A 27,912-nucleotide genomic window follows, 5' to 3' on the forward strand; every position below is an offset into this window, starting at 1 on the left:
AATGGCTCTGGTCATCTTTTATCTAGTTTCTGTTGAGAAAAAAAAGAGTCCTTTAACCTACATCTGGTGAAACATGGGGGGGAAATAAGGCTGCTGGACATTAAGTAGAGCTGAAAAAGCTCAGGTACATGTCACAACAACGACCGGCTTTTTTCCAGCTAAGGTCAAACATCACTCTATAGTGATATCCTTTGATTTCCATAGAGTAAAAATGACAAAAAGAACAGAATAGTTCATTTAATATGTGTTTTATTTGAACATTAACCAAAAATCAGGTAGTAATCGCTATAGCTACTGGAGTGCGTCTTTACGTAAGGCCTTATGATGACACATTTTGCTGGAGAGGCTGCTGTACGCCTCCGTGGCTGAGGATGAACGCTGACGCTCTGATGCGGGAATCTCTCTTCTCCCTGTTTTGCTTCAGCCTCCGGAGCACAGGTGCACTGCCGCTCTCACCGGCCCAGGGACAGTCACCTGCTGCTGGGACACGCTGCTGCCCCGGCTGGAGATCTGACCGAGAGATCAGCACATATTCAGGTTAGGCACGAAGCCAAAGAATGAGAACTACAGGACGCACTGGAACACATCCGTCCAGACAAAGAGGTTTGTTTCGGATGTACATGGAGCTCTCAGTCTCCGTCCTCCTACAGTCGGACACCGTGCAGCAATATCTTATTTTAAAGATCAAATTCTTTCACTTTTGCGTGGATAAAATCGTTTTTACAATGCAGTAATGCAAACAAACACAACTTTCAAAGAGTCCTTTTGTGATTTTATGAGACAAAACAACACAAAGTAACACAAGACTGAGAAGGGAAAGAGACAAATGCTTTTCAGAGTTTTTTTTTTTTGCAAAAGCAGTTCTGAAAAATGTGGCTGCTCTCCATAACCGGTGCTTTCTAAAACTATATTTCATAGATGTTACAGATTCAAGAAACTGATTTTGTTATTTATTGGTATTTGACTATTATCTCCTGGTCTTTAACTCCACATGTCCTTCCATCAACTTCGACCAGCTTTTATTCCACCAGTGAAGAAACGTAATCCCGCAGCATTATGCTACCGCCCCCATGTTTCGCAGTAGAATGGTGTATTAGTGTGTGTGTTGGTTTTCCACCCCAAATATCATTTTGCATGTAGACCAAAATATTACAGCTTTTACATGTTTGCAAACCAACTTCCTTTTTGCCACCGTTTCATAAAAGCCAGACTTGTTGCGTGAACAACTCATAGTTTTCCTGGTGGCAGATCGCCGAACATCTCTCCTTGTAGGTTTACAGTTAGCAGCACGGATTCAGTACTGATGTCGTCTCAGGGCGTTTTTTCACAAATATGCTGTCAGTTCACTCATACTTACACTTTCAAAGTCAAGTAAATATATTCTAATAATCTTAGTTATGAAACAATGCAGGTAAATTCAGTTTATTATTCTAAAGGGTGAAATGTTTCCTGACAATATCTAGCCGATAACGAATCCCTGACTTTGCAGCGACCCCTCCTCTCTGCGCTCATCTTCTTTCCATTTGAGGTTCAACATAATTGAACAGAGTTCTGTCTTATGTACAGTCAATAAATTAGAATTTGATGGGGCTTGTTGTGAATTCAAAAGTACTTTTTGGCAATAATCGTGAAGCAGATAGTAAATACGCTTCACGTTAAGACCACATTTCCGTGTTAAAATATTTCTTTTTTTTTTTATGGGTTTGTAATTATCTCAATGGTAAATGTTGTGTTTTTTCATCAGCTGGTAAGAAAAAAATCTTCATAATTAACAGAAGTAAAAGCTCGAAAACATCAAACTGCATGTAATTAATGAACACAGTGTGTTCCACTTAGGAACTCAAATAAATTAACTTTTTAATAATTTTCTAATATATCGAATGAGTCTGCAGCTTTTTTCAACCTGATCATGGTTTAAACTTCTCTACAACTTTCTCCCTTTAACTGTCTGATGTTACTTTGCCTTCACGATGCTGGATGTTTATTAATCTTCTCCAAATAACATCCGACAATCAAAAGTTGTGGTGGTGGAGTTGGACCCACGTGTTAAGCAAGACAGAGGTAGCCACGGGTTTATTCAGAAAAATATCTTACAGAAACTAACAGACAGTGAAGCTCAGAGGGGAAAAAAAACATGCAGCACAGAAACAGTAGAAGATAGAAACTGGTGGTCACACAAACTAACAGAATAATCTGACAAGGAGGTGAGACGACTGACAGGGTTTTATCTGCTGGCAGAGAAGCAGCTGTAACTAAGAAGAGAGCAAAAATAGTGAAAGCCAGCGTATAGTGTGTTAAGTAACACTGCAGATAAATGTTTTAACTTCCCAAGCTGCATTTTCATTCAAATATTTTAGATATACTCTGCAAAAAAAAATCAGCAAGGTGAATTTTACTATGGCACACTTGCTGTACATATATTTACATGTACATATCTGCATTTTTAAAAAAAATCTTTGCAAGGACTGCTCTTAAGTTGCTTTGTATATTAACAGCATTTCATATTTTTACAATTTATACACAACTACTACTCAGTGGTAGTTGTTATTGTGTCTTGTCTCTATGCTGTAACTGCAAAGTAATTTCCCTGCTGGGATGAATAAAGTACTTCTATTCTATTCTATTCTATTCTGCAAATCATTAGGAGTTACGCTGCACAAAACAAAACAGAAATCTGCCAATAGGTGATTGACTGAGCTAACTGAAAACTAACTGAGCCAAGAATAGGGAGGGATCCACTGTACAACAGGAGAAGGTGGTGTTACTGCAAAATGTGAAAAATTTAACGTGAAATCTTCTGCCTGGCGTCACTCTGAGCACAGAGGACAGTAAAAGTGTCTGTACCACAGGTTGGAGCTGAGGACTGTCGGTCCTGATTTTCTCCCATCGCTCTTCTTCTCCTCTGGAGGACCTGCTGCAGCTCTGCCTCCCCGACGTTCCTGCCGATCCCCCTCCTGGAGGGCACCCTGCGGAGGTGCTGCCGTTTAATGTTGTCCTATTACAGCGGGCAGCAAAACAACACAAGGAAATAAAAAATAAAAGTCAGCAGCTGTTAGTCTCAGCGAAGTTATGAAAGCTCATAGTTTATTACCAGCATTCCCTTTAATTCCAGGACAGCTGACTTTCTGTTGTCACTCCTCTGGTCCTGTAGGAGAATACGGTATTTGAAAAATAAATGTTTTATTAAAAATTATATAATTCTTCTTATAAAGTGAAAGAGAAAAAACGAATCTATAGCTGACCCTCCATGAGCTGTCTTCTTCCTGCAAGCAGAGAAGATGCAGATACTCAAGACAGTTTATCAGTTTTATCTTTAGATTAGCTTTATTCATAACACTATCAGTGTGCATTATTTACCTGGATGTTTTGTATGGGCCTCAGTACAATGCCTCTCTTTATTCTCTCCATCATTTCATCCACTGCCTTTGCCTTAATGTCCTTCAATGGCGCTGGCTCTTAAAGAAAGTCAAGTCACACGCATTGCATCATGGGAAGGAGGCAGCAGAATAACTGCTTTAAAAAAAACTCAGTTTTCAAACAAAGTAACACGGATTACTTTATGAGCTCCAAAACAATGAACCGAGTTCAGCTTTTATCGGGGAGCAGAAAAAGCAAAAAGAAAACTCACTGTTGTTATCGCCTCCGTTGACTCGATGCTTCCTGCTCCTGAGGAAATCCTGCAAGCTGCATGCGGGTAGAAAGACAGTTTAGTTTTAACTCTAATGGTCCCCTTACTAAAAACAACGCATAAATACACAGTGTGGTAAAAGTATTCATCTTTTGCCTTTTGTACATCAGTCCTAGAGGGTCAATGTCCTGCTGGCTTTAGATGTTTCACTGCATACCTGAGTCAAACAAGTTAAATAATTAGCAGGAGTCTGGAGACCCTGACTGGATAATGAGGACGTGATTCAGCTGTTTGATTCAGAGACACATCTGAAAGCTGCAGGACACTTGACCTGTAGATGCCTGGATTTGAAGATCATTGGTCCAGAGGAAGAGTTTATTCCTCATTCAAACGGTTTTAAAATGATGTCAGCCGACCTTTTGAATCTGTAACATCTTCAGTGTTGCTTGATAGATTGTGTTTATGGGAATTTTTCTGACCGTTCTCCAAGAAGGGCACTGCGTCTGATGCTTTGCATTCAACTTGGCCTGGATGTAGATGTTCAACCACTGCAACCCTTACATGAAGGTTGCATGTAAGGGTTGCATGCAACCTTTACATGCAAAAACACAAAGTCTCACCAAGTATTTTTGGTGTAGTTTCTGGTTTAAATATCTTAGTTCACTTGAAATAAGACAAAACTAACTTATAAGCAAGGTACAGGAGCTTGTTTTAAGTCAGTAATTCCTTAATATTGATGAAAAAGTACTAGTATGATTGGCAGATCATTTCACTTTTAACACGGGGAAAATGTCTTGTTATAAGTACAATAATCTGCCAATGGAACTAATACTTTTTTCTATCAATATTGAAGAATTAATGACTTAAAACAAGTTCCTATATTATTCTGAAAAGTTACTTGTAATATTTGTATCGTATTTCAAGTTCACTAAGATATTTAGAAACTACACCAAAAATAGTAAGTAATAGTAATAAACAGTAAGGTTTTGTGTTTTTGCAGTGATGATGTTTGAAGGTCTACAGCTATTGACTCATTAAAAAGTAATAATAATTTCCAGAGAATCTGTCATTTTACATGGTCTATACTATATATGCTAATGTTGCCATTCCAGTTTGTAATGATGCCACTGATCGTTGACCACGAAATATTTAGTCAGGAAGAAATTTCATGACTGCCGTTAATACACAGATGACAAGCTATAATGCTGGTTCTGTTTGCAGAGTGGATTCTTTACACCTGCTGTGGCCAAAGTGATCGAAACATCTGTATTCAAGTATTTGGAGTGCTCTGCATATATAGTGATATTTATGCTTAGGACTGTTTGTTGGTTTTAAAAAGAAAAAACTAAAACAGTAGTTCAACCTTCATGCCGTCCAACGGAAGAGAGCAGTCTGAATTTCAATTGACATACTTGATAACAGGAGTGGGCGAAGGAAGAGGAGGTGGAGGAGGAGGAGGAGGAGGAGGAGGAAGAGGAGGAGCAGTTACTTCCTCCAGATCTTCATTTTTCTCCTCTGTGTTCATCCTTTCCTGTAAATGTTTCACTATAAAGAAAGACAAACACTTTATCTGAAGTGGCATAATACTGTCATGAACAGGAAGGAGTCTTCATGAATGTTTATGGCTGTTGTCATGAAGTGTCATTTGGTAAATAATGGCACCTTTATGCAAAGTTGTACTAGAACTTCCATTAAAAGTGCATTAAAAGTGTCAAATTTGCACTAAAAGTGTCGTTATTTATCGAATGACACTTCATGACAACAGTCATAAGCATTCATGAGGACTCATTCATGTTCATAACAGGTGTCTTATCATGTTTATGACAGTATTATGCCAGTCTTATGCACACCCTTCAACTAAAGTGCTACCAGAAAAATGAACTACGTACAGCTTGTCCAAGTTTTATATGACCTTAGTTCATATTTATATCTGCATAAAAATATAGTCCAGGTACGACGTGGCAGGAAATCGATTCTTAGTTACTGCTAAATAACTCAAATCTTGAAAGTGATGACTGGAAAAAAGCATATTAGCACAAAAACCAAACAAAAAGGGCTGCAAAAACATTTTTAATGTTGCTGCTACTCTCTATCCTGCTGTGCCTTGAGTCCTGGCGAATTGATAAACACGTGGGTCTAAATGTGACGACCTCTGCTGTCTTTGAAGAATCCATGTCGTTTTCTGAACGGTGTGTGTAAATCAGGATCAGTGCTGTGGAAATCCCTTAAATCTTCAGTGTGCTAACTGAGTGTGCTGCTGTTCTGTGAAATACTGAGGGATAAAAAGTCTGGGAATGGCATTTCGATGCTGTGTGATGCTGTCAGTTCAAGCATTCACCATGCCATCATGACTATAGCATTTGCATAAAGCTGCATTAGATTAAGTCACGTTGTCATTGGTGCGTAATCTGTGCTGCAGTGGCGTCGGTTCTCTCTAAATCAGCTACAACATAAGTTTGTGTGTGTGTGTGAGTGAGTGAGTGAGTGCAGTGCTCATGTGGTGGCATTTTTCTACATTTGTCAGGCTGGCATATGTGGTGATCCATTGATGTGGAAGAAATATTCATATCTTCCAATGTCAATGAAACAAAAGGCAGTAACACCACCGACTGGCTCAGCGGGGCTCGGGGAATTAAACAGAATCCAGAATCAGCTAAATTGTGTTTCACCAGGCCAAACCTTTACAAAACCCCAAGATTCAGATTGGTGCATCTCCAGTTGTCTGTGGATAGTGTTCGCTGTTGTTGCTAATGATGTTACAAGCTGTTACCTTCCTCCCTCAGCTCTGTCACTGAGGCTTCGGCCTGAGATAGTTGACCCTCCAACATCTTCCTCCCCTCTTCACTCTTCCTCAGCTGCTCCCTCAGCTCTGTGACTGGTGCGTTGACCTGAGACAGTTGACCCTCCAAGATCTTCCTCTCATCCTCACTCTTCCTCAGCTGCTCCCTCAGCTCTGTGACTGGTGCGTTGACCTGAGACAGTTGACCCTCCAACATCTTCCTCTCCTCTTCACTCTTCCTCAGCTGCTCCCTCAGCTCTGTGACTGGTGCGTTGACCTGAGACAGTTGACCCTCTAACATCTTCCTCTCCTCTTCACTCTTCCTCAGCTGCTCCCTCAGCTCTGTGACTGGTGCGTTGACCTGAGACAGTTGACCCTCCAAGATCTTCCTCTCATCCTCACTCTTCCTCAGCTGTTCCCTCAGCTCTGTGACTGGTGCGTTGACCTGAGACAGTTGACCCTCCAACGTCTTCCTCCCCTCTTCACTCTTCCTCAGCTGTTCTCTCAGGTCCTGCAGCTCCTCCTCAGCACCTGTACTCGGTTTGATCTGACCACAAACACAAGAGAGACTGATGAAACATCGCTTCGTAAGTCATGAATCCACGTTTCTGCCGCTGCGGCGCGGACCTGGTCCTGGTAGTAGCGCTGAATGTTGCACAGGGCCGTGTTGATGCCGCATATTTGCGTCAGCGCCCGCTGCAGCCGAAGCCGCACGTCGGCCTCGGAGGCGCACGCCTCCATCGTGCTCGGTCTCTCGGCCGCCTTCTGCTCCGCCAACATCTGATGAGACAAACCAAATCTGGCTTCACCTCTAACATTTTCAACAAATCCTTGTAATCATCTGCTTTGAAGGAAATAGAAAAGAAATACATCGACTACAATGAACCGCCATTAGAGGAAAATGAAGGGAGCTGAATTGCTAGTTGTACAAAACGTCTCTCCCCAGGAGGCTGTCACAATGCGGGGGGAAAATGTTTTCAAACCATGTGTTTGACTGAACAATGACTCGGGAGCCGTCATTACTCATCGGCTTCACTGTAGAGCAGGAACTGTGTAAACAGGATGGTTTTTCTGTGAGACAAAGCGTCATTACTCTTCCATTATGAAGAAACAATTCTGGCTTTGCCTCAATTCACTGTGAAATTGTGTTTCTTTTTTCTTCTCTTTTTTTTTACCCCATCTTTTCATTGTGACAGATGAATGCACCAGTTGTAGCTATTAACTAGAGAATCAAGTTCCAAATAAACCTTTGTTCTTATACCCAAATTCTGTCAAGAGCTCGAATGTTGCAGCTCATGTTTCTGCAACGTTGTCGTCGAACTGGTTTAAAAGCAAAAACCTGCAAGCAAAAACAGAACAAAAATCTAACAAAAGTCACAAATTTATAAAATGCTTGCAGGTGTGATGCCGTCCAGGAACGCTCCATGCCCTCTGACATCGGCCACTTCCAGGTTTTTAAGTCCGTAAAGATTTTCAGGGTAATTTTTTTAAGCAGGAATTTTTGAAATGTGTTTTCTGAAAGTGAGCTATGCATTTATTTTCTAATACTTTGGTGATCTTAAGTACTTTAGTGATGCATGCCCAAACTGACCGAGTGTTAGTGGCATTAAAACTTGCCTGAGAACATGTCGATGCTCCCTGGGGTTTTCTCAAGTTGAATTTAGAAATGCTGTTTAGAGCTTTCAGCTGAGTTTATAAGCACAATTTTCCTCTTTCAGATAAATTTGTAAAGTTCGTTCTCTACATTCACCTGAATTTCAAACTTCCAGCTGGCGCCACAAAAGGTTTTGACCTCCAGCGGAGTTTAAAAACAACTATTTTTGCCTTTAAGCTAAATTTCAAAATGCTGTTGGCTAGTTTATAACATTCTTAAACCTCAAGAGGAGTTTTAAAAATGCATTTTTTTTGAGTTTCTGTCCAGTTTAAAATCAGAAAATAAAACATTCAAACAAACATCCATAAGCATCCTTTCACATTAAACAGTCACTGGGTCCTTATGTACTGTGAGGACATAAAAGTATTCAAAAGTATTCACTTTTGAGAACATTCTTTTAAATTCTCTGTTGTTATCTTTCTTCTATTTTTCCTTCTTAGTACGGGGAACTCTTCCTAAAATTTAATAAACTGCAGTGTGTGACGGGTTAAAGTTTGTTTAAAGCCACATACTGTAGCTGATTTATGATGAGAATCCTGAGGACATCCACTTGCCGTCCCTCAAATCAGTTAAGTGGGCATTTTTACGATTAAGTACATGACTGAAAAGCAGGAAGTGCGAGCAGAAAATGAGTTTTCATTTCTGCGTTTTTAGCCTGAGAACACACGGCGGCTTCAGATTCGGTTTGGTCTCCATCGGCGACATGCACCACGAGTCTTTACGCTGCAAACTACACCACTCTGATCTTTGGTTCCCCTTCAGAGAGGAGAGCCGTTTTCACACAGCAATTAGCACAGTTAGTTCACACACACACACACACACACACACACACAGGAGCGCAAAGAGACAAAAGACACATCCGCGCCCCCCCCCCCCCCCCCCCCCACACACACACACACACACACACACAAAAAAAAGCTCTAAATTGTTTCCTGTTTGAGGATCCACATCATTATACCACCACGCATGGCGGGGAAGAGGTGTGAATGGTTGTTGTTTTCAAAACACATGAAAACAGACAAATAGCAGCGCATACAAGAGGCATTCAGCGCACGGGGGGCCGGACGCCGGGGGGTGGGTGGGTTTCTTTTACCCTGAACTGAGAGTAAAGGGGTGGAATTGTGTGAGGAGTTGGGGGTCCCTTTCACAGGTAAGGACCCCTGCAAGGCGGCCCATTGTGCGCCTGTCCGGTAAATGGAGGACGCGGCGCACAAAGGCGACAATTGCTATATGCTCGGCAAAACATAAAGGTGTCAGGCGAAGGCAGGTTTTGCTTGAAGGCCGCTATTCTCCCGCAGCAACAATGATGACCGCTAATTATGGGGAGAGGAGGGGCGACGCAGAAGGGGGAGAGATGTTTTGAAAGAAAAAAAAAACAGCCTTTATTTAAGGAGCAGCTGGGACAAGAAAAACTGTGGCTTGGTGTGTGTTGGGGTGGGTGAGCGTGCGTGTGTGTGTTTGGGTGTGGGGATCTCAAATGAATTGACGTTTTTTCTGTCTGTGTGTGTTTTTGCTAGTGTGTGAGTGAATGCCAAGCCTCGTTGAGAGGGCCCAAATCTGTCGGGCGGTGTGAAAACGGAGCGACCCCCTTTCAGTTGACCTGCCACCTCTGTTGTACCCCGACACCAAGACCGCGCGCGTGTGTTTGTGTGTGTGTGTCCCTGTCCTTTCTCTCACCACGGCCACCCGAAGGGGTCAGCGCCAACACCCCTTCTACCTTCCTGTGGCACGACCTGTCACCCTCAACGTCCGCAGGTGCAAATGTGTGATAAAAATATTTCTGAGGGAAGATGAAAACACACACACACACCCCGACGCACACACCTGATGGGCGAAGACTTCGGCGTGTTGCCGCAGGCCCTGCTCCAGCTCCAGCTGCTGAGACATTTCCGTGAACTCCTCGGTGACAAGCTGGGAGACTGGGCAAACACAGGGAAAAACAAAAGAGGAAAAACAGAGAGATACAGATTCATTATGGTAACGCATTCCCCTGGGGGAATTAACATATTAGTTATTCCGAGGAAAACCAGCTGAATTTTATTTTCAAATATCAATATAAAAGTAGCATGTTGACTATTCATATCCGTTCTCATGACCTTATGCTGCCCGGTTCACTTCTCATTTTCTGCCTTGGTTCTTTCGGCACCTCAGATTCTGCGCTTGCTTGTGTTTGCAAGTATGCAGTCATGTGGTGAGACCAGGGCACCAGGACGAAATCATTTTACACTTCCAAGTCCGTCAGCCGTCAACGACTTTGACGACTGAGTGCAATACGGCCCGGGATGATCTATGAAACAACTTACAATCCGACTGTTTAGAGCTGCTTTTGGTTAGCAAGTGGAACATTGATGAACATATTCGACGTGTATTTGCTTGATGACTTTCATGATGATATTTGACAAAATGTTACGATTGTTGCTTGTTTCATAATTGGTGACCGCATGATGTTTTTATGATGTAAAGCACTTTGAACTGAATCGTGGATGAAAATGTGCCAAACAAATAAACTCGACTCGACTTATAGAGACATTAAAATGATGCTGCAGTTTCTTTACGCACCTGTGTGCTAATGATGAGAAACTATCCTTCAAACTCAAGTTAGTAAATCCATCTTGTTATAGTTGGTTCCTGACCACAGAGGTGAAAGTGGGCAGATATTTTACAAAGTTTGTAACTCTTGACTGAAATGATCTTGACCACCAGGTGATAAACAGAAGCCGCTATTATTGCAGCCGCTATCCAAATGTTCAAATCTTTAAGTGAATCGATTCCCACAACCAGGAAAACAGACTTAATGTCATTCAAATGGCATTATTTAGACATAAAAAGTCTCTTCCTTGTAAATAAACTTTTCCCAATATTCAAAAGTGCAAAAAGAAAATACATATGCAGTGCTGTGAAAAAGATGTTTGCCTCTTACGGATTTCTTCTTTTGTCACTTTTTTTTTTTGCCAGTGTTTCAAACCAGCTAGCAAATTTTAATCTGAGACAAAGATGAAAAGACAAGAAGGAAAAAGCTATCCCAACCAGCCTGACAGGTGTGGAAATATAAACGCTTGTAAAACTGTGGAATAACTGTGACAAACCAATTGTTGTGGCCTGGTGGCTATCAGACCTGTGGAGTTACTTCAATAGAACCAACGTGGCGACTTGAACGAGGCTAGAAGGATTTTTAAAAAGCAGCACATCGTGACACCCATCAGTCTGGAAAGGGGTTTTATAGCTTTAGGACTCCAGTGAGTTACAGTGAGAGTCGTTATCAATGGAGAAAGCATGGAGCAGTGATGAACCTTTACATCCAGAATTACCTCGAGCTCATTTGAAGGGTCATAAAAGAACGTAAATTCTCAACAATTTCACATTTTGAGCTGCCGCCACAATATTGAGTGAGATTTAGAGACTGTCTTTAACGAGACTTGTTCAAAAACTAATTGCAAAAACAACCAAGCCCCATTTTCTCTAAGCTACACATAATAGCAAGTGACAGACATCTTCCTGATGTTGCTCCCCTGTTTTAGTTGCTCTAAAGATAATTGTCCGTTGGTATATAGCAACAAAATGAGCACACATAACATTTATAGCATATAAGTTTCAAGGTTTGAGATGAGGCTTTAAATAATTGTATTTAGTAGGGACAGAGTGTGAGGTTTAAGACTCTAACCTTCCTTTCATAAAACAGATTACTTTCTAAGACAACTCTATGTCAGAACTCTGTGTTTTGTTAATGACTGGTGAGAACGCTTACAATTAAGTAATTAAAATATTCCAGTAACAACATGCTTGGTAATAACAGAAATTAAGATTTTAAGGAGACTTTACCTCTTTTGATTTTGGTCATGGTCTTGGTCTGCTTGCTCATTTTCCTCAGAATGGCTTCCTTCTCCTCCGCCTCTGCAACAAGCTGAAAAAACATCGAGGTGAGATTCTCTCACTGACCTCCACTCCAACTCTTTCATCTCAGAGAAACATTTTTATGTTTTTTTTCCTAAGCATTACCTTTACAACCACCTGCCTTATTCTTTAAACATGCAACTATGTCACTTCCTCTGATCCTGAAATTGAAAATCCAGAATCTACCTGCAGGTGTGCAATCGCAGTCTCCACATGCCCAGAGTCCAAAACAGTAGCCATCCTATCGGACTACAGATCCCAAAAAACAAACACACACACACACACACACACACACACAGAGGTATTTAATACCTGCTCTCTGAGCTGGTCCTGCTCTCTGGTCAGTTCCTCCACCTGATGCTCCAGCTGTAGCTTCTCAGCCAGCAGCCCGTCCAATGACGCCTGCATCGCTAGCACAAACACACAGACAGACCCACACTCACCATTAGGCTTTAAACCCAAGTTTAACTGTTTTTAAATGGTATTTTTTTTATATCTTCATCTTCACGCTCTTTGGAAATACAGTCAAAGATGATGCAATACGTATTCTGTGCCAATAGGAGGCGCTGACATTGACAGCTTCCTAAGGCACAAGAACAACTTGAGCACGACTAAAGCGGTTCTCGGTTACAGGGTCCCCCAAAACCAATACTGTTGGTTCTCCTTAATCATTTACCTTTCTTAGAGTTTTTTAATGACCTTTCGTGAGCAAAACCTCTGCATTTATATTCACAAGTGAGGCAAAAGCAGAAATAGTTTCAGTTTTGTTGAATATTGATGCTGCAAATTGCTTTAATTTGTAGATAACAATAAGGTTGCCCAGAACTTTTCTCCTTGGCTAACTCGGTTGTCGGATGATATGCAGGTAAGATCTAAAGTTTTTTTTTAAGAGAAACAGGAAAAAATGTTTTTAGCGAAATTAAGTTCTGAGCAACTAACCTGTGATCTTGGCTTGACTTTCAAGCAGCAAGTTCTCTTCACTGTTATTTTCCCTAAAATTAACCACAAGGCCATCAACCACATCGCAATCAACCGCATCGACATCAACCGCCAGGTCAGCCTCTGGGTCAAGGGTCACAGTCACCAGGTCTTCTGGGAGGTTGGAGATCATTGGCAGCAGCATCTGGCTCTTTCTTTTCAGGGCTGTGTTTTCTTTGCTGACCTGCGCAACAGAGGAGACGACGGTTAGATGTGAAGAACGACGCAGCGCCATTACTTTATTTGTTAGCTTAAATTAATTTCTTGACATGAAGAGTTACTTTGAGAGCCAGAGCCTCCGCGCTCTCCCTGCAGGAGCGTTCCACCTGGAACTGGATCTCCAACATATTCATCTCCTTCAGCAGCTGATTGGAAGCTGATCACAGAAAGGAGAGATTTTTCTTTTTTTTTTCTTTTCAGGCACAATTTATAGCACAAAGGAGCAAAATGATCTTTATTATTGTAAATTTGGACATATGAAACATTTTTGTCTGACATTGAAAAAATCTACAATGCCTTAGAAGTGTTCCTACTATTTTTTTTACTGTTATGATTTACTATTTTTAAGTTTTTACATTGTGTAAAGTTGAGTTATAGACCAACTCCATTCCTTAAGGACCAATGTCTTAAATGTGTTCCTGCTCCAGCACATTCAAAGCATGTCAGCTAGTTCTGTTAATGATCCATTCATCTCGTGCTGATGTGTTGAATCAGGAAAAATATGTAAGTCATGCAGGACATCATCCTTTGGGGACTGGGTAAGAATTTTCAAGTTTGTTTGTTTGTTTGCATGCTCCCCTTCATGCACAGGAGAATTTAAAATACTTTACAGGAAAAAAAGAGATAAATAGATGAAAGTGGAACAATATTTGGTGTTCAATTTCCTTATTTAGCCCTCTTTATTTTAATACCCTTAAATGATGAAATGGTTTTTATAATGGAATAGTTTAGATTAAAGCACATGAATGTTGTACTTCCCCAAATCTACTAGAAAATTGGAGGCAAAACTTAATAAATGGTTGAAATAAATCTTTTTTGTGTCCAAGCGGAAAAGTAGAAAGGAGAAAAATCCCTTCACCAGAGAAGTTTCTACAAAGTATTGACTCAAGAGGTCTCAATAGAAACGCACGTCTCAGTTTCTTTCTTTGTGAACTATGAAACACGTTGAAACATTATTACATCTGTAATAATGATCCATTCATTCATAGAAGTGACACCATTGAACACTTCTATGTTAGCCAGTCTCAGGAGTGGAAATTAGCACCCGCCATTGGTCAAATACGGGTAAAAGTATGATGTGGCGTGTAAATTGGAGCAAGGCACCCGCCACTGTGGCAAGTTAACAATTTGAACAGAAAAAAAAGGGGGGTAAAGCTGCATTCAGCTTGAACTTCTGTCCAGGGGAGGACTGGCCATCTGGAGTCCAGACTGATGTACATAATGTCCATATCTGACGGCCCTACACTGATAAAATTTAACAAAAAAATTATATTAAATCTAATTTTTATAGACCGCGACAGCCCATTGGTTGATTTTATTGACGGACATTGCGCTTATCCAATGAAATCCCTCAGTCCTCCTTGGCCCTCCCCTCCGCTGTAAGGTTATAAATGGCGCCATTTCAGCTAACGGTTGCTGCTAACCGGAGTCCGAGAAAATGAGCGGATACGAGACCGGGCGGGTTAGAAAAACTAGGAGAAAAGCTAAAAAGCACATAAGCCCATTCAGAAAAATGTGTCAAACTAACCGATATGTTAATTACCACACTAACTTTGACCGTTGGAGGAGATTCAATAGCGGACAAGGAGAGTCAGGGGGATGATGATGATGAGAGAGACGTGACCAGGGACAGACTGAGGAAGAGTTCAGGTTTGCTGCTGCTGCCCGGTAAAAAAGAGTGAAAATGTTCATAAAGAAAAAGTTTCATGCAGGCAGGTGTGTATGAGGGGGAAGCTAACACTAAGCTCCAGGTAGTCAGAAAAACTCTGGAGTAACACAAGAATGATGATGATGATGATGATGATGGCCCGTGGAATTAATAATGAACACTTCTGAGATATTTTAGTAATAATTGTTAATTTCAGTAGAAAACGTAATAAGTAGTAAGGGAAAACAAAACAGTTAGAAAACAGCTATTGATACAATTTAAAAATAGTTTTTAAATGACTAGACTTTAATAAATACTATCAGGGAGAGTTGTTGCCAAACTTTGGAAATGTTCAACAGATGATTGCAAGAATGTTAGGGTTGTATAGTTAAAGTTTTCCGTTAGTAATTACTTCAAATTAACTTATTGCACTATAACCCTGTTAAGGTGTCCATGCTTCATGTTAAATTATTCTGTATATGTACATCTGTATGGTAAACGTATTGTCAGAAAATTGGTTTTCATAGAGTTAAGAATAAATCATACATTTTCTATAATTTGCTTGCACTTGTGGGGTTTGTAATCGAAATTAAAAAAAACAGTGGCTGGTGAAATGTCTGAGTGGCTGGTAAAAAATGTCTTTACTAGCCACTGTGGCTGGTAGAGAAAATTTTAATTTCCACCCCTGAGTATTATCATAAAATACAATAAAGTTTGAGAGTTTCAAACCAAAAAGTTTGATAGATGTAAAGACATTTGCAGGGTGCTGCATGTTTTTGATTCCCTCCTTCCAGAAGAAGAAAATGGTTCTGCACATGAACTCAGTCGAAGCTCAGCAGAAATGTTAAAAACGTATCAATGATCGTGTTTCTGCTTTGCGTCGCTCTGTTTGTGTTTTCGCTGAAACAAACCTGCGACGATCACAAACTGCTGCAAATTCTCACCTTCCTCCAGCTCCATCAGCCTCTGATTGGCTTCGTCTCGCTGCTTCTCCAGGATCTCGCACTAACAATCAAAATCAGCGCAAGTGAGCAGAAGAAAACACATCAATCCGCTCGCATCAAATTCGACGCCGCTCATTTTTATTCGCATTCTGAGCCGTCGTCAGCCTCCACCTGAGGCACAAATTTTGCCATTATTAATGTAATCAAGACTGCAAACGTGGACTCTGCATTGTGCTTTGAGTCTGCAATTTTGGCTCATTTTTCACCTTTCTTGCAGATGTCGTTTTAAATTACACTGGGACATTTGCTACGAAAACATCCAAATAGAAGCAGTGCAAGAAAAGAAAAACCAGATGTCAACACATCTGAGCAGGATTCATCTTTTTCCTCATGTGCTGCTGATTGTCTCTAATGCACACTGTAACAGCAGTACCTGAATATCTTCCCAATCTTCAGAAGATAAGCAGCTGTCCTCATCAGAGTCTGCAAGGAGAAACAAATCATTTTTTTTCATTCACACACAGCGGACAGATTGGGAAACTAATTTGGAAAAGACAAAACAGACAAGTGAAAATCCTCGCATCCCAGCGTGACTGGAAAAGGAAGTCCTCCGTGCGTTTCGCTCGCACAGATAAAAGGATGTGAAACTGCAGAAAGAACCCCATAAACATGTTTCGGTTTCTGTCACACTGGACTCGAGTTACAGGAAAGTGAGTCACTCGCCGCAGCTTGCTCAACAGTCCGACGCGTTGTTTTCACTGATCTGGTGATGAGACTTTAAATACCGCTGCTGGCTACTTGGTTCGCTTAGATGAGATACTTTAGATAATCAAGTTATGTACTTTTGTTAATTAATGTGTCAAGAAGGTAAACAGTTGCATCCTAAAAATCTCTCTTTTGGTCTCAACGTTTCTCATCGGTTCAGACGTCTTGCGGTTCCACCAGATGTATTTTTTGACTGCCTGTTCTTCTTAGAGAAAATTTGCTTTCTCATGAAAAACCTTCTAAGCACTTCAATTATTTTCTTACCAATCATTTCTGAATTTTAATATGGAGCTCTTGTGTCTTTTTTTAGCATTTCTTTGAGCATTGATCTGCTCTTGAGGTGATTTTTTTACAGGTTAACTTCTAGAATATGGTCTCAAATATCCTTAATTCTTAAATAACTCTTACCAGTGTAAAATAATGGACTTCATATAGTTTTGAATTTGCCTTATAACAATTCCCAGATTGATTGTTAGCCACAGTTGCTTTTCTAACGTCATTGCTGGTGTCTGTCCGCCCTGACATTGTGTTAAACCATAAAGAAATCAGCCAAAACGCCTGTTTCTACATCCCATCAGTCAGACATATAGAATTATAATACAATAAAGTTTGAGGCTTTATTGCAAATAAAAGCCTCAATTTGTCCTGATAGATAAAAAAAAAAAATCCAAGTTAAATCCCACAGTTCATGAATACAATCTTATGTGTGAAGGACAGACTCATCGTCATTTTTGCAGTCTTGATTCCTTTTAAAAGTTTAATAACGTGAAACAAGGTCAACTTGTTTCATGTCTTTTTTATACAATGCTGTACAGACACCATGTTTTAAAATGTGCTTCCAAACAACATTTGCTTTTACCGTTTAAAAGTCTTGAAGGCTGCTTTGATGCCTGTTAGACCAGTTTAAGTCAGACTAGCCACAAAAATTCAATCAAGAAACGCATCAAGCGAAGCTTTAAAAAGGCAAATCTGAAAGAAATAAAGTTTTTTCAGAGAATAAAATAATGTGTCTACTGGCCAATTGCCAAAAGTGAAACATTTTCTGCTCACTAGGAGAATCCTTTTATGATTCTTTATTTTAACCAAGTTAATCACCACCTATTAAAAAAAAATCAAAATCTGAAATTAATTTAGCAAGATTTTATTCATTTTATGTATCCATACCTGCAACTGTGCTCTCCTCATCTTGTATCCACATCTTTCTGTAAGATTTCAGATGTTATATATATTTTAAAAAGCTGCTCAATCCAGCACAATGAATACGCTGTGATTTCTCTGAAAAGCAGCCAGTTTATATTGAAACTAACAAATGGTATGTCTGCCTAAACCTCGCCCCCACTGCCAAATACAAAAATGAGGAACTTACGCCTCACTTAAAAACGCAGTGTTAGTCACAAGACGTTTTTCTTATTAGAATAAAGTCAGTTTTTGTCTTATATCAGAGGTATTTAGTGATCAGCAAGTTCCATGCAGTAAAAAGAAAAAAGCTCTGCTTTGTGTATGTGGCTTCTTAAGAGTAGACTCTGTCTCTCTGCAGCAGACTCAACGTCACTCAAGCAGCCGGAGCAAAGCAAGGGCTGCTTTCGCTTCTCTAGTAGCATCTGTGCTGGAGTTCATGACCTGTGAAGCATCCGCAGCCCACCGTAGGAACCATATTTCTGGGTGAAAGGTTGGCAGATGACCGAGGGCTGGTGGCACGATGATGCTGATGACACATTTCTCCGCCGTGAATAATTTACGAGCTTCAAATTCCTGATCCCTCACTCCTGTTTTATTCATCCACCTGCCTTCCAGGAGTTGATTTCTAGTAGGTTGCCAACAGTCCGGGTTAAGTACTGTAAATTTGCTGCATTTGGTGTGTTTTCACTCATTTCTGCAGATGGATTTGAAGTGCTGGATGGAGGTTAGAATATTAAATAATTTAAAAAATTTTCTGAAACACCATAAAGCATATAACATTTTGATTTTGTTGTAAGTGTACTGTAATAAATTGAGAATTTAATTGTCCACCTCTTACTACTGTAATTGGAACAACTGGTAGAATATCTTCCTCTTTTTACAAAATGTTTTACACTTAAATAAAGAGAACGCAGCAAATCTCTAACATGACAGCACAAATGAAAACAAACAGCATCTTAAAATGGCTAAATAGATTAAGAGTTAAATGAAAAACCTCATATTGGAGTATTTCACAAGAAAACCAGGTAATAAGTGCAAATTAGATAGTTTCTCTTCCAACTTTAAACAGCTGTTTTACATCTTAAATCTAATCAGCTCTTTTTTAATGTTTTTTCCCTCTAAAGCTAACCTGTTGACATGATGCTAGCACGTTTCTAATAAGCAGTTGTTGCTTTTTCAGACCGAAGAAGTTGAAAACATCTCCAATTTTCAGCTTCTTGTGAGTAATACTGATTTTTGTCATTTTAATTCTGCTTACCTTGTGCCATTAGTCCTAAATTAATACAAGCAGACTACTTGGCTAACGTCATCATAGCAGGTTGAAGGAGAAGAAAACAGATACTTTTGTGTACAATTACAAAACTTTAACTAATGTTTGACCCAACCGACCTGTGACACCACAGAAAAGAATCTTTGCACTGCAATGAAAGAAGTAATTTAACACGCTTCCTACAGAGAAAGTCAAAAACAATCAGATATATGTTTTGTTACATATGAGAACCATATGCAACAGTATTTTTATATGTTTATATTCTATATTGTGAAGTTTTTACTGTCTTTTAACAGCCAAAGAAAGAACTGACATGTTACTTCACTCACCACAGATAAAGCTTCAATAAAAACAAAATGTCCTCGTTTAAATTCCTGCAGACACGCTGCCCCTTTATTTTTAGAAATATTTAAAATAATCACAAGACCTCATTGAAATTTTCTTCTTTTCTTCCACCCACGGGATTCAAGGAAACTTCCTGCACGGTGGAGGGATGAAAAGCGTGTTCGTGATGCTTCGTCCTTGTGATTTAATGGCTCTTTTCTTCCCTCCTGTGCTGCATGTGGCCGTTTTGGGTTCCACCTGAGCACCAGAGCCTCCTGCAGCCCAGTACCGTGACCTTCACTTGCGACCCTTTAGCATCTTCAGAAAGCTTCACCATAACGGGTTGCATTAGCATCAGCGGCTGTCTGGAACAGCTGGACATCATTTAGGAAGTTGATTCTTTTTATTAAATGTTTTTTCTGTGCATTTTTATTCATTCTGGTTCGATGGAAAACGTTTCTTTGTGAATTACATGGATCAATGAAAGCATAAGTTTCCGTCCATTCAGCCTTCTGCACTTTTTTTTGTCTAATTAGGTTAATTCATATCTATTTCACTCGTAAGCCTGCTTTCTTTTAATGTGAAATGATAAAGTTATTACTAATGAAGACATTAAGCCAGTAACATAATGTCCCATCAACTTTTTAATAATCTGATACAATTATTACAGTAATTACGATCTGATCATTTAAAGAAAAAAAAAAAATCAAGTTAGTGAGAATTCAAAAAATGTCTGCAAATTATACTGACACCAGAACTTATTTAGCACAACGGGAACGTCCAATAAGAGATTTAATTACAAATTTAAGTGTTTTAATGGATTTTCAAAATTAAATTACACTTCTATGGATAGTCAAGATAAGATAGAAAATAATATTCACATTTGAGATAAATTGCAGACGAAAAGACATTTTTCTTAAAGACCTCAATCACATTTTGGACAAAAATATCAGAGATGTTGAAAACTTGGCTCCAAGGTCCAAAGCACATGAAACAATAAAAATGTATGAAATGTCTAAAATTTATATAATTATCTCTTACAGAAAACGGTTTAATTAAATATTAGAAGTACAGACCCTTCTTTTGTGATCATCTTATGTTCACCTACAAAGCCTTGAAAAAGTAAACACGCCTATAATAAATCTTTCAGATTCAGGTTACAGCCACAAATTTCATTGTACTTTATTGTTCCTTGGGAGACATGAACACAAAGTAGCACTTAAATGTGGATAATATAATGTGATCAAACTTTTTAACAATTAAAAATGCAATGCAATAAAAAAAAGTGTGAAAAACCCTTAATAAAATTAATTTCAACCAATTATCTTGTGAATTTACCTGATTGGTCAAAAGAGGGTTAATGCACAGGTTTAGGGCATTAAACTATGCCCTAAACCTGTGCATAGTTTGAGAATGAATGCAGCAGTTCTGTGAAGGCCTCAAGTGAACATTGGGGAACAAACAACATCATGGAGGTTAAGGGGCACAGCAGAGGGAAGGTTGTGGAGAAGTTTAAAGTAAAGTTAAGGTTATAGATCAAAAGCCAATGGGGCGTAACAACAAACGCACATGGGTGCAGTAACCAGAGAACCAACCAGGAGTCCCGTGGCAATTTGGACAAGCAGTAGCTCAACGGGAAACCATATTCTGACCTGAAATAAGAAAATCAAGTGTGTGCAGTTTGCCACAGGTCGTAAGGAGGACGCAGAAACACATAGAAGAAGTAGTTCTGGTCAGCTGAGACCAAAATGTAACTTTTTATTGGCTTCATGAAAAATTATTTGCTGACAGAAAAACTGGTCAGATGTAATAAATCTAAATCCAGAGCAGCAGTTAGAGGGAACAGATCTTTAGACATGCTAGTTGGACAAATCCGACCAACATCTGGGTATACAGTGGGATGAAGTCCAAAGTATATTGGGTTGAGCAATGACCCACAATCCAGGTTTAAGAATGCAAATAAAGAGCACACTATTCAGATTTTAAAAACAGTTTCATTTTCTTCCCACGTCACATTTATCCCCAATAAACAACCCAATCGAAGGTTGTTGTAAAGTGACAGCGTCCTTAAAACTCCTAAGGATGTGAATACTTTTTCAAGGCATTTTGCAAGTTGAGGATTTCTTCACACGTTTGTGCTGAGATCAGCCCCGTCTTCAGTTCTTTCCTCGGACGATCCGAGACTCCATGAAGTCACGCAGCGTGAAGTAGCTAATGTGTTTTCAGCTGTGAGCAGCAGCCTGCATGTGCTGCTGCACATTGACGACCGAGCTCAGTACAGGCTGGCAGGCGAGGGCAGAGAGGGGCTGAGCGAGTGTTGTCCTCGGACTATAAGACGATGGCACACCAACAACGCAGACGAGCCGATGAAACAACGCAGTTCAAAAAATGAACCGGCTGTCCCGCCGAAGAGCGGCGACCTGACCTGTCCGTGTTTGACATCAGTCACAACAGGCATTTTATTTCATTTCAGATTTGGACATCACCATAGATACATTTCAGCCCGGCTACATTTTTTTTAATCTGACATCGCTGCGCTTCATAAAAGAAAGAAAAAAGCTGAAAAGCCGGTGTTAAAAGTTCAAGTTCGCGGTCATCTGAGGACACGAAACACATGCAACCCACTAATCTGCCTCTGAACTGTGGCCCTGACGTTCGCTCTGCCGTTTCCTATTGAGGGACATAAATAGTGTATGTGCGCTCAACTTTTATTTGACGCCATGTGATGTTTACACAAAATGAAATAATCTGACCCCAGAAAAAAATAGAAGAAGAAAAAAAGGATCCATCCTGCGTTTTGATGTGCAGGTTGCATCTTTTGTGATTTGTAGGAGGAACATTTACAGAATGAGTTCTGTTAAATCCTGGGCTGCCCTCGGCGTTTTACTGATTGTTACCTCTCATCACTGCCTTTAAACAAGCTGAGTCAATCATAAATATATCTTGGGGTTAGTATTAGGACAGAATAACTTCCTTAATGAGGTTAACTTTCCACTTTTCAGAGAAGCTATACTATAAAACTTAAGCCTTAAACATTTTTTAAAAGGTTTTTCTAACTTTGCCGTAGAAATATGACTTTAACTTATGGTTTGCAATTTAAAAACATTGCATTTTCTGACATTTTAATCCCTTAATTTCTGATTTAAGTGTATAAAGTTCCTCTCTCTTGTCTTTTTTCTTCAGAAAACAAACATTTTTATTTGTCCCGTTTGCTTAACTTGTAAATTACAGAGAGGAGGTTTTTATCTATTGCCTGAATCAACGACTGACTGCCACATTGATTGATTTTGATCAATTTTTATATTTCGTGGAAAGTTATTTGACAATAAAGTGCTCCATCAGGGTCCATTGGACACACACACAAAAAATGCTATAGAAATGTCTCAACATGTTTTTCAATTTTAAATTAAAGAATGCTATCATTAATTACAGTCCTCATCATCTGGCAAATATAAATGATTTTTCTGAAAATATTCAACCCTTTAAATCTCAGTATTATTGATTAAAAATCTCTCTCTTTTTTTAAAAGAATATAATAATGTTTAATATTTACCAATTTAATTTTTGGTGACCATAAACTCATTATCTGAGTTTGTAAAAAATATATAATTTGTTTTATTTAATATTTGTTTTTATTTTACTGTATTTTTTAATATATTTCTTTTAATTTGAGGTATGCAATAAGTTGGCTTGCAGCACATAAAATACAATTTTCACGTATATGTGTGAAGAATAAAACACGAAATGTTGAAAAAATGTTAATACTGGGGAATCAAAAAATCTAATTTCAACATGTTATCTTGAATTTTGAATGGGAGACAAAACACACTGCCAGAGAAGCACAGATTAATTTATTTAAAGAAATGAAGGAAACAACTAATAATAAAAGATGAGATTTTATTGCATCTGTGTTCCCACAGCCAAAGTTATGTAAAAAAAAAAAAATAATTAAATCAAATCAAAACCCCAGAAAAGCATAAACAAGCTCCAGGTTTCAAAACGGGTCTCTTAATATTTTATTAGTTGCTCCAAGGGTCGCCAAGCAACAAAAATAAGGGAGTCAATTAAAGGACATAATCTTACTAAAGCATCTTAATTGTTTATAGCTTTTCCTACCTCCCTGTTTCCTCACTTCCTAATATCATGATTGGTATTAGGAGATACCAATCGTGCCTCTCAAGTTAAAAAACTAAACCCTGGCAACCCTTTACGCCCGTCGTCATCTGCATGAACTCAGCTGACTGCTTAAAAAAAGCAAACTGCTGCCTAATGAAGCTGAGGGAAAGTGACGCGGCCGCGGCATCAGTTCGTTTAATACTCGCAGCACAATGGGCCGAGGTGACAGATCGTTGGATTTCATCACCACTGATATGATTTTTGAGGGAGAGCAGAGGGGAGGGCTGAAGGACGTGATTACGGTCTGGGGTTTTGCATCCAGCGTGTGAAATTAGCCAAATCTGAGTCAGGCAGCGAGATTAGGAGGCAGAAGGGGTAAAAAAAATAAAATAAAAAAAAAGTCACACTCACCTGTTTCAGGGCCGCGACCTACTCAGCTCTAATAACTGTGTGATTGGATTATGCCGGCTTTTAGCAGCACCACAGTTGCAGCTGACGGAGCGGGCTCTCCGCGCTCAGGTCGGGGCCGGGGTCAACGAGAGGCCAGTGGGGGCCGTGACCTTTTTTTTTTTTTTTACTTTCTTTCTCTCTCTCTTTCTTTCTTTCTGCGGAAGACGGAGCCTTCGGCGGCGCTGCGCAACAGGAAGGGGAATGAAAGATTTTAAGAGACAAATCACAAGAGGAGGGGAGGGAGAGGTTTTTCTTTGTTGGTTTCTTTTGCTTTTTTCATCCTAGCTCGGTGGTGACAGGTTTGATTTCTGGAAATTCACAGAGGAGGATGTTTGAATTTAACAGGGGGAGCGGGAAAGATGGAGAGTGCTCGAGGAGGGAGACGGGATGTGTTGTGACAGAAGAGCCTCGCAGATACTGCTGGCCTCCTGGTGACTCCACTGTACGCTGGAAACACAAACAAACAAGCCAACCTCTGCTGCTGCTGCTACAGCCTCCACCAAACCTATATCTACTCCCTCACACATCCCTCCTTTCACAAAAGCTATTTTGTTTGGTCCAAACAGGAACCATCTCCTATTTTTTTGTAGTAATAATTTAGTTGTTGTGTTTTTTAGAGCCAGTCTCTATGTATTTATGCATCCTCCTAATGGGATTTTGAATACGGTTCCCATTTGACATCATATCATGAAGTCACAGCTTCCAATGGCAGTTATTCCATCATCCACACGCAAACATCCGAGACTGCAGGTGTAAATGAGCGAGTCCAGGCTGTTGTTACTGAGAATAGCAGCCTGATTATTCACTCCTCCCGTGGGGGGTTGGAGGTGGGGCAGCGGATTTGTCTCCGCATGCATCTGGTTTAGACCAGGGGATGATGTCCGAGTCCATTGGAGAGAGTAAGTGACGATATTCCCCCTCTGGGATTGGTCTCAGCATAGCAGCACACAGCTCTCTGATTGGTAAAGCCCAGAGGAGAACGTCCAAAACAAGCGGGATTTCGGGCTTCTCAAGGACGAAACGTGCAAACCGGCATCGTTCACGCTGAAAGACTCTCGTCTGGCTGGGTATTCCGTATCTAATCAATAATCAATGGTGAAATAGTACGTCTGCCTTAAACAGAGAGGTAGCTTCTTCCTCACCGTATCTTGGATGCAGATTTTTACCACAAATGTATCCAAATTACAATGGCTCCTGGAAGATCTCTGACTTATGCAGCAGCAGGATAACCCGACTGTGTTTTCTCATAATTCTATCAGAAATATTGGTGGAAAGAACATAATTTAGAATCTAATAGATTTTCCAGGGGCTTGCTATGAATGAATAAATGATTTCCTCAAACCTTTTGTTATTGTTGCTCTGTTTCTGCCATGTTTATGAACGTCACTGTAAAAGAATACAAAATAAATGGCTGATGTTGCAGGTAGTTTTTAAATTTTGGATCATTTTCGTGTGTAATTTTTTTAATGCTTTTAAAATGTTATTTTTTTTGTTTGCTTGCTTTATCACTGAAGAACAAACCAAATACGTGAATATCGCAATACTTTCTCTTTTTTCCCCTTTTACTTATTATTATCTTTTTAGTTAATTTGTGTAAAATAAAAATCAATTCAAGAAATCAAATCAGGCAAAACGTGAAAACAAATTTGGAACATAAACCACCCAATAAGAGGTAGTCTAAATATTAGGAAAAATATTGAAGATGTTTTATTTCTTGCATATCCAGAACTTTTTTTTTTTTCACTTAATTTTTCTTGGAAGCCTTGTAATAAATGCTATTCTATTAAATCATAAAATAATATGTGCATGCTGTATGTTTAATAGTATTTGGCTTTAATGGTCACAACCGAACCGTCTTTCTGAAGGTTTCTCTCTGTGTGTGTCTGTTCCCTTCCTGCCCTCTAGGTGGCGCTCTGGCTCTGCCGTCTGCCACTTGTTGCTCTGTTCTTTCTTCAACAGGTTCCTCTGAGCTGCAGAGCCGAATCGCTTCATAAATTCACATTTTCTTCCTGCAAAACAAAGAGGAAGGTGCTGCCTTCCAGCATCCTCTTCACTCCTTCCGCGCCGCATTTCGTTTGTAATACTCCATATTATTTCCACACCTCTGCATGTATCTTCACAGCTCCACGTCACGCGTGACTCCGGAAACAATGGCGCCTGTCAGCAGCCCAGACGTGCCGTCAGAGCCGTCCCTCACTGGGTTTTTATAAAACCATCACCGCCTCACAGAGATGAGTTCAGATAGGGGGGGGTGGAACCGTCTGCTGGACCCGGCACAAAGTGGCACCATCTCTGGGTTGTTGCAGAGGAGGAAGCCCGGTGTCTGATGGTGATACACCGTCTGCAGCTCAAACAGTGAACAAACGCTGAGAGCTGGCGCAGCATCTGGCATCCAAATCATTTCTGCGTCTTTAACGCCGGATCGTGTTCTTCGTTTGCTGTTGTTTCTTTTCAAACGGAGAAAATGTGTTGGATTGATTGCCGAGTAGCACAAAATGGACTGGAATAAGTACAAAATCAGGTCTGAAAATAGAGACAGAATAATCTAATATAAAGGAGATGATATTTGCATTGTCTAAAACATTAAAAAAAACACCCGGAAAAGGAGTTGATATATTCCTATTTTGCCCTGAATCAAGATGATTTTTTTTGGTTATTTTTTTTGTTTGTTTTTTGCTAAAACGCTAGAGAGACTATATTCTAACTATAAATTATGAAATCTTTTTTTTTTCTTAATTTACAAATTTCTAATTACTTGATTGCAGGGTTTATTAAACAGGTAGAAAAACTTTTGAATCTGCAACTTCAGTAAAGATGAGCAACTCTAAATAAATAGACCGATGAGTGAAAGTGTTTTTGTTTCTTTTTATAAGTGACAAGAATTTAAATATTTATCCACTTTATTAGCACTTTATTTATGTGCATTAAAAATATATCAAAACATCTAAAAATTATTAGATTTGTTTACATAAGAAATACAAAACAAATCTATGTTGCTTGCTCAACTTCTTTCTTTTTCTAATGTTTTGGTTTTTACGCCACATCCATATATTCAAATGAAATGAAAACTGCACAAGCTGCTAAAAATGACTGAAAACCAACTTTAAACTCTTTTTCTTTAGATTGTATGTTGTGTTCCAAATATTAACTGGAAGCCGTAAATGTAATGGAAATAAATAGTTTCTCCTAAACAGAAATGTTCCTAAAAATTTTATACAAATTGAGTTTCTTAATGTTCAAAGAAGTAACACATTTTGTTTTACAGTTAGTATTACATTAAACTTTATTTAATAACGACATCTATAAAAGTAAACGAGAGAATGTAGAGCAACGCAAAGATACTTTACAGCATTTAATTATCTGACGGTAAAGGCATTTTTTTAAGTATTTGAAATTAAAAAGTGACAAATTTTCATCATTTGTTATATAGAATTTTTCATTTGAAGAAAATTGTTTTATTTTTTTGTAGTTGGGAGTTTACGGCATAAATTAAAATAAAACTTATGAACTACAACCAGTAAATTTATAGTATATTCACATCTGTGGTGAGACAGAAAAAGTTTGATGTCAACTCTTCATTGACACATTAATTAATATTGTATTGAACAAACGTCAGACTTCAGTAATCTGAAATATCTTTGTTTTATTTTTAAACTGTATGTTTCAACGAGAATGTTTGTTTAATTAAACGTTGGCGTCAGATTGTGTGTGCAGAAGCCTCAGGGGTTTTTTTCGACATGGCAGCGATGGTTCCAGTAGAGCTGCTGACAGGAGATTAAAGGACGGGACGGTCCAGAACCAGAACCAAAGTATCTCTAAGACCACACCCATATCTCTGTTTCCTTCCATCTCTTCATCCCTCTATCTCTCCTCCCTCTTTTACGATTACACAAACACATTTTCATCTACATCATGCTATTGGTTTTTTTATTCCTTACCTTGAATTTTCTTTTAGAAATGTTCTTTTTCCACTCAGTATCCATGTTTGCAATGTTTCCCCTCTTCTTCTTCTTCTCCTTCCCCTTTCTCTAACATTTTTTTTTAAACACTCAGTTCTCCCCTCAAAC

General features: G+C 39.4%; 1 protein-coding gene across 3 annotated transcripts; it reads right to left on the reverse strand.

The window, feature by feature from the left end:
- Positions 1-232: 232 nt before the first annotated feature.
- Positions 233-27,882, reverse strand: shtn2 (shootin 2). Of its 3 annotated transcripts, XM_028039149.1 has the most exons (18): positions 17,671-17,831; positions 16,175-16,224; positions 15,742-15,802; positions 13,212-13,306; positions 12,892-13,114; positions 12,265-12,362; positions 11,881-11,962; positions 9,886-9,980; positions 7,035-7,187; positions 6,601-6,954; positions 6,399-6,432; positions 5,041-5,173; positions 3,629-3,684; positions 3,358-3,455; positions 3,243-3,263; positions 3,092-3,145; positions 2,845-2,995; positions 320-510 (listed from the first exon to the last, which is right to left on the reverse strand). In XM_028039149.1, the coding sequence occupies exons 1-18, from the start codon at positions 17,702-17,704 to the stop codon at positions 320-322; spliced, it is 1,983 nt and encodes a 660-aa protein (XP_027894950.1). In that variant the 5' UTR covers positions 17,705-17,831. The 3 variants fall into 3 exon arrangements, with proteins under 3 accessions (XP_027894947.1, XP_027894950.1, XP_027894949.1); XM_028039146.1 differs by having other exon boundaries at positions 233-510; positions 6,399-6,954; positions 17,671-17,830; XM_028039148.1 differs by lacking the exon at positions 17,671-17,831 and adding an exon at positions 27,784-27,882 and having other exon boundaries at positions 6,399-6,954.
- Positions 27,883-27,912: the final 30 nt, after the last annotated feature.

The sequence above is a fragment of the Xiphophorus couchianus genome, chromosome 14 (assembly GCF_001444195.1).
Source record: "Xiphophorus couchianus chromosome 14, X_couchianus-1.0, whole genome shotgun sequence".
Taxonomy (NCBI): domain Eukaryota; kingdom Metazoa; phylum Chordata; class Actinopteri; order Cyprinodontiformes; family Poeciliidae; genus Xiphophorus; species Xiphophorus couchianus.

What these genes read in the sequence shown, in the direction of transcription:
- shtn2 (XM_028039146.1), bottom strand. Translation starts at nt 17,704, where the DNA reads ATGTGGATACAAGATGAGGAGAGCACAGTTGCAG. An exon ending in CGGAGGCTCTGGCTCTCAAA is followed by an intron (nt 13,115 to 13,211) that starts GTAACTCTTCAT and finishes TCTGTTGCGCAG; the next exon opens with GTCAGCAAAGAAAACACAGC. An exon ending in GACAGAGCTGAGGGAGGAAG is followed by an intron (nt 5,174 to 6,398) that starts GTAACAGCTTGT and finishes CTTTCTTTATAG; the next exon opens with TGAAACATTTACAGGAAAGG.